This window comes from Nicotiana tabacum, chromosome 19, assembly GCF_000715075.1.
Source record: "Nicotiana tabacum cultivar K326 chromosome 19, ASM71507v2, whole genome shotgun sequence".
In the NCBI taxonomy this organism is placed as follows: domain Eukaryota; kingdom Viridiplantae; phylum Streptophyta; class Magnoliopsida; order Solanales; family Solanaceae; genus Nicotiana; species Nicotiana tabacum.
The window spans coordinates 15,945,843-15,953,359 of record NC_134098.1 but is presented as its reverse complement, the minus strand read 5'-3'; the positions used below and the strand labels follow the sequence as shown (position 1 = coordinate 15,953,359).

General features: G+C 33.0%; 1 protein-coding gene across 1 annotated transcript; it reads right to left on the bottom strand.

The window, feature by feature from the left end:
• Positions 1–5,033: 5,033 nt before the first annotated feature.
• LOC107788458 (feruloyl CoA ortho-hydroxylase F6H1-3-like) lies at positions 5,034–7,208 on the bottom strand. Its single transcript, XM_016610138.2, has 2 exons — positions 6,618–7,208; positions 5,034–5,868 (listed from the first exon to the last, which is right to left on the bottom strand). The coding sequence occupies exons 1-2, from the start codon at positions 7,121–7,123 to the stop codon at positions 5,295–5,297; spliced, it is 1,080 nt and encodes a 359-aa protein (XP_016465624.1). The 5' UTR covers positions 7,124–7,208; the 3' UTR covers positions 5,034–5,294.
• Between the last annotated feature and the right edge of the window lie 309 nt (positions 7,209–7,517).

Sequence of the window (7,517 nt, the reverse complement as noted above, 5' to 3'; positions counted from 1 at the left end):
TTATTCGGTACCACAAATTGTAAAATCCTTGCTATAGTGAAATCAGTTGCTACTCTCGGGCCGTGATTTTTTCCTTATTCAGAAGAGTTTTTCACGTAAAAATATCGGTGTCCTTGTTTCTCTTATTATTACCGTTGGTTACAGTATTTTAATAATCTGCATTTATTATAATCGTATAATAAATGCAGATATTATTTCTTTGGGGGTTTATTCCCAACATGAAGTTGTGTTGAATCTTCATAATTTTATTGAATTCCCGATATCCCCTTCTATATTTGTCCTTCTCCTATCTCATGGAGTTAATTTATTGCTTCTATCCCATTTTGGGTATTGTATCCAATTCAATTCTGATATCACTTGTGAACAAAAAGAATAAAGTAGCTCCTAGTCCCAAGTACACATTGGTATTCCCTCCATTCAAAATAAAAACGTAAAAGAAAATCAGGTGAAGAAAGAAAAATGAATGGGAATCTGTCCTAAAAGTCAGTCGTCACGGAAGTCAAGTCTATGTTGTTTATTTAGGAAAAAAACAAAAGCAAAAAAGAAGAATTATTCCAACACTTATTACTAGAGTTCCTAGAAAAAGGTCAATTATTCTGAAGAATTACTTCTTAACTGATCAGCACAAGATTCATATACTTGCCTTTTCAGTATATAGTCTAATAATATTAAAAATGTTGTAAAATTAATCTCAAGCATAAGTACATGCACTCTATTAGCAATATATATATATGTAGAAAATGTGAACATAATGTCTCTATATCTTTGCACATTCTATTGTGTCCTTTCCACATTCTATTGTGTCCTTTCCATCATGACCTTTGCTGAAGAAAATCTTGGTGTAATCAGCATACAAAATCTGCTTGTAAATTGGTTTCTCCCCATTCTCCAGCACTTCTTGAAGAAGACCAATAACACTCGAAGACTTTGGATGCAAGAAAATGGGCACAGAAACCGTATTCTTGCTCCCATTTGCAATCACACGATGTTCAACGCTCTTGTATTTGCCATTGCTCATTATTTGAAGTGCGTCACCAATGTTAATAACTAGAGCCCCGTTGATGGGAGGGACGTGAAACCGAAGACAGACGGAAAGCGAGACAGGTGGAAATCAAGACCGGGAGCAGCAGCTTCGGTTGGCACCAGGAAGCCCCCGAAGGGAATATTGCTAATGAAGACAAACGAATGCCTGCCACCCGATAGCATTCAATGAAGAATATTCTGCAGTATTAAATACACAGTCCGTTATAGAGAATTTTAGCATTCATAGCCTGCTGTTACATATTCTTTGACGGCCCCCATAATTGTCATTTAAGAGGCGCTTGATCCTAGGACCTTGTTCCCTAGGTGCAACTATAAATAGTGACTTCAACAACCATTGTAAGGGATATGAATTTTCCGACAAACTTATGTTGTATACTATTCAAAAGCTCAATAACACTTCATTTCTTGTTAATTGATATTCGTATTGCTGTCTTCGGAAGCTCTGCTCCCGGGACCAAGCTATTTGCTGTCTTATATCGTTTTCAACGCTAAGTCTTGCATTTTATTTAATTTATTTATCATTTTTGGGATAAAATCGATTCGCTTGTCTATAAAGCACGTTATAAATTTAACTGTACCGTTTTACGGGCAAACAACCTATCCATCCGATCTCTTTACGTTTGTTTTGGATATTACCAAATGGTAGTCTAATCTTCGTAATAATACTAAGAGAAAACTCAATTAAAGAAAAAGGGTGGGTTAAATTAGCCAATCGAGCCCAAAATGCTTTCGTTGACAAAATCGCCAGAAAAACGGTGACTTTTCAATATAATGGAGGGCTGACATATTTCTTTCATCTTCTGTAATAGAACTCCTGCTTATAAATGATATAATTAGTAGGATTTTCGCTTATGATGCTTGGATTTGACTATAGTTGAATTCTCTTTGGGTGTATGGTGATTGTTTGATTCTAACAAAGACTCAAGCTACCTATGCTTGAAGTTGTGTTGAATCTTCATAATATTATTGAATTCCACATATCCCCTTCTATATTTGTCCATCTCCTATCTCATGGAGTTAATTTATTGCTTCTATCCCACTTTAGATATTGTATCCAATTCAATTCTGATATCAATTATGAACAAAAAGAATAAAATAGCTCCCAGTCCCAAGTACACAGAGTCCATTATTCAAATGGTCACTCAACTATCCCAAATTCTCTACTAAAGTCACTTTTCTATCATTTGTAACAACAAAGTCACTTAACTATGCCTATAATACTCAGAATGTCACTCAACTAGATTTTCCAAACTTTGGATTACCAAATACCTATTTTACCTCTAAATTATAAACATTTGTCTTATTTTTATTTTTATTTTTATTTTTAACTTTTTAATATTATGATGTTTTCCTTTATAATTTATATTATGAACTTGCCTATAGAATAAATAAATTTTATTTATAAATTAAAAAATAAAAAGTATTTAAGCATATATAATGCTGGAATAATAAAATATTGAGCATAGTAAAAAAATTAATTAGAATAATTTGTTCGTAATAATAATTTTAATATCAAGAACAAAAATTCAAAAATTTATTTACAAAATTGAGAATGAAACAAAATAAAGATTGTAAAATATATATTCCATGCACGTAATATAAAAATAATTATTTAAATAAAAGTATTTTTATAATATATATTATATATTCTTGAAAATTATGCTCAATTATATTATTATTATTCAAATCAAACCTTTTTTATTTTTTATTTTATAAATAAAATATATTTATTCTATAGGTAAGTCCATAATATAAATTAAAAAGAAAAAAGTATAATATTAAAAAGTTAAAAAAATAAATAAAAAGAAGACAAATATTTATAATTTAGAGGGTAAAATAGGTATTTGACAATCCAAAGTTTGAAAAATCGAGTTGAGTGTCCTTCTGAGTACTATAGACATATTTAATTAATTTTGTTATTACAAACAAAAGAAAAGTGACTTTAGTAGATAATTTGAAATAGTTGGTTGACCATTTATGTAATGGACTCCAAGTAGACATCAATATCCCTTCCGTTTAAAATGAAAAAGTAAAAGAAAAATGAATGGGAATCTGTCCTAAAAGTCAGTTGTCACGGAAGTCAAGTCTATGTTGTTTATTTAGGAAAAAAACAAAAGCAAAAAGAAGAATTATTCCAACACTTATTACTAGAGTTCCTAGAAAAACGTCAATTATTCTGAAGAATTACTTCTTAACTGATCAGTACAAGATTCATATATTTGCCTTTTCAGTAAATAGTCTAATAATATTAAAAATGTTATAAAATTAATCTCAAGCATAAGTACATGCACTCTATTAGCAATATATATATATGTAGAAAATGTGAACATAATGTCTCTATATCTTTGCACATCCATGTGAACATAACGTCTCTATATCTTTGCACATTCTATTGTGTCCTTTCCATCATGACCTTTGCTGAAGAAAATCTTGGTGTAATCAGCATACAAAATTTGCTTGTAAATTGGGTTCTCCCCTTTGTCTAACACTTCTTGAAGAGGACCAATAACACTCGAAGGCTTTGGATGCAAGAAAATGGGCACAAAAATCCTATTTTTGCTCCCATTTGCAATCACACGATGTTCAACGCTCTTGTATTTGTCATTGCTCATTATTTGAAGCGCGTCACCAATGTTAATAACTAGAGCCCCGTTGATGGGAGGTACGTGGAACCGAATACAGACGGAAAGCGAGACAGGTGAAAACCAAGACCGGAAGCAGCAGCTTCGGTTGGCACCGGAAAGCCCCCGAAGGGAATATTGCTAATGAAGACAAACGAATGTCTGCCACCCGATAGCATTCAATGAAGAATATTCTGCAGTATTAAATACACATTCCGTTATAGAGAATTTTAGCATTCATAGCCCGCTGTTACATATTCTTCGACGGCCCTCATAATTGTCATTTAAGAGGCGCTTGATCCTAGGATCTTGTTCCCTAGGTGCAACTATAAATAGTGACTTTAACAACCATTGTAAGGGATATGAATTTTCCGACAAACTTATGTTGTATACAATTCAAAAGCTCAATAACACTTCATTTCTTGTTAATTGATATTCATATTGCTGTCTTCGGAAGCTCTGTTCCCGGGACCAAGCTATTTGCTGTCTTATATCGTTTTCAACGCTAAGTTTTGCATTTTATTTAATTTATTTATCATTTTTGGGATAAAATTGATTCGCTTGTCTATAAAGCACGTTATAAATTTAACTGTACCGTTTTACGGGCAAACAACCTATCCATCCGATCTCTTTACGTTTGTTTTGGATATTACCAAATGGTAGTCTAATCTTCGTAATAATACTAAGAGAAAACTCAATTAAAGAAAAAGGGTGGGTTAAATTAGCCAATCGAGCCCAAAATGCTTTCGTTGACAAAATCGCCAGAAAAACGGTGACTTTTCAATATAATGGAGGGCTGACATATTTCTTTCATCTTCTGTAATAGAACTCCTGCTTATAAATGATATAATTAGTAGGATTTTCGCTTATGATGCTTGGATTTGACTATAGTTGAATTCTCTTTGGGTGTGAGCTGATTGTTTGATTCTAACAAAGACTCAAGCTACCTATGCTTGAAGTTGTGTTGAATCTTCATAATATTATTGAATTCCACATATCCCCTTCTATATTTGTCCTTCTCCTATCTCATGGAGTTAATTTATTGCTTCTATCCCACTTTAGGTATTGTATCCAATTCAATTCTGATATCAATTATGAACAAAAAGAAGACAGATGTTTATAATTTAGAGGGTAAAATAGGTATTTGGCAATCCAAAATTTGAAAATTCTAGTTAAGTGGCCTTCTGAGTGCTATAGACATAGTTAAATGACTTTGCTGTTACAACAAAAGAAAAGTGACTTTAGTAGATAATTTGAGATAGTTGGTTGACTGTAATGGACTCCAAGTAGACATCGATATCCCCTCCGTTTAAAATGAAAAAGTAAAAAAAAATGAATGGAAATCTGTCCTAAAAGTCAGTCGTTACGGAAGTCAACTCTATGTTGTTTATTTAGGAAAAAAGCAAAAGCAAAAAGAAGAATTATTCCAACACCTATTACTAGAGTTCCTAGAAAAACGTCAATTATTCTGAAGAATTACCTCTTAACTGATCAGTACAAGATTCATATATTTGCCTTTTCAGTATATAGTCTAATAATATTAAAAATGTTGTAAAATTAATCTCAAGCATAAGTACATGCACTCTATTAGCAATATATATATATGTAGAAAATGTGAACATAATGTCTCTATATCTTTGCACATTCTATTGTGTCCTTTCCATCATGACCTTTGCTGAAGAAAATCTTGGTGTAATCGGCATACAAAATCTGCTTGTAAATTGGTTTCTCCCCTTTGTCTAACACTTCTTGCATAGGACCAATAACACTTGAAGGCTTTGGATGCAAGAAAATGGGCACAGAAACCCTATTTTTGCTCCCATTTGCAATCACACGATGTTCAACGCTCTTGTATTTGTCATTGCTCATTATTTGAAGTGCATCGCCAATGTTAATAACTAGAGCTCCGTTGATAGGAGGGACGTGAATCCAAGCATTACTATCGAGTTTTTTCACGTATAGTCCACCGATATCATCTTGAAGGAGAAAAGTGATTGTTGATATATCAGAGTGACGTGCTACCCCGACAGAAAGCTCAGGGTTGGGACATTTTGGGTAGTAGTTGAAGTTTATCCTCTTTGAACCCATTAAGAGATCCTCTTTCTCTTCATCAATTGTTTTCACATTCAATCCTCCCATTAGCACCTTCAAAATCTTCCTTATAACAGTATCACACCTCTTCAAGTATTCAAGTGCTTCTTCCCTAAAAGAGTAGAGAGAAAATTCATTGTAAGTACTCATATATAGGATGTTTTACGTACAATTCTTTAAGAAAAGAAAAGGAGAAAGTCTAAGATGAAAATTTCACAAGAAAAAATGTATAAAATGTATGTTAAAGAATTTAATTTATGTACGCTGATGCTCTGACAAGAGTGAATTGCTCCAATGGTGAGCACCCTCCATTCCAACCAAGAGGTTGTGAGTTTGAGTCACCCAAGAGCAAGGTGGAGAGAGGGAGCCAAGGGTCTATCGGAAACAACCTCTCTACCCAAGGGTATGGGTAAGGTCTGCGTACAAACTACCCTCCCCAGACCCACTAGTGGGATTATACTAGGTTGTTGTTTGTTGTTTACGCTGAACGCTCTAGAGATCATAATGCATATTAACCTGTTGTATAGCAAGTAACATGTTATATTTTCAAGATTAATAGTTTCAGTTATTATGGACGGTGATTTTTAGTTATTTTTAGGTGATTTAATAGTGTAATTTTTTTTATGCCTTCAACATATAAATTTTAAACTCGTGTTTAAACGAGACTAATCGCAAAGGAACAAGCTTCTTTTGTTTTTCTTTTTGATTATGGACATTAGTTTGTAGTTATTTTTTATGCGACTTGATAGTGTAATTTGTTTTTACCTCTGTCGATATATAGAATTTCAGTGCATGTAATTTTCTTAAAACTCTACATGTAGAATTTCATCTCATGTTTAAAAAAGAATTAAGAAGGCTTACTTGCATGGAGGAGGCCAAAACTCAGCAGCTTCATCATCAGAAATATGAACAAGAGAAAGGTAATCTCTCCACCCCAAAGTCTTCTCAGCTTCAGGAGTAAAGCTTGTTCCATACCTAACGTTACTCGAAATCGAATTCTCTTTCGAATACTTCTTCTTTTCCTCAGCTGGTAAACTAAAAAAACGATGACTTGTCTCCTTTATGTTATCAAGAACTTCAATAGGAACACCATGATTTATAACTTGAAAGAAACCCCAGTTTTGAGCTGCTTTGCAAATCTGATCAGCCACCTTTGGATCATTCCAATTGGAGGCGTCGATTATAGGGATAGAATCATCGGTTATTACAGTGCTCGTAGTAATTCGTTCTTCAAGTGGTTGAATATATTGATCAGGAAGTGCTTGAATTCCCATATCAGAAAGACCCTTAACTCCATTCCCTTCATTGACAACAAAATCAAAAACGTTTTCGGAGTTTGAAAGAATTTTGGACAAGTGTGCAACCATTGTTAAAAATTAAAAGTAGGTTTAGGAAATAGAAAAAGTTTTATGTATATCTAAAAGCTTGTTCTTGCTGAAACTTTTGTATTTGAGATAGTTTATTTATAGGCTTTGTGGGGGGATAAGAGTCAACTATTTGAGATATGAAAGTCAAATTTCAACTGTAAAACTTTCAGATTGCAGTCTTTGAATGGCGCATTTAATTAGTTCTTCTGGTGGAATTCCAAAAAGAGAGTCCTAATTAAACTTCCAAAGTTTATTAGCGAGGAGATTTGCTGTTTAAATTTTGATTTCAATGACAATAATGATGGTTTCTGCCTTTTTGGCAAATTGCTAATCGTGGTCTTGAATGGGTTGTTGGAAAACATACTTCCATTTCTTTTATTTTTTTAAAACTTTT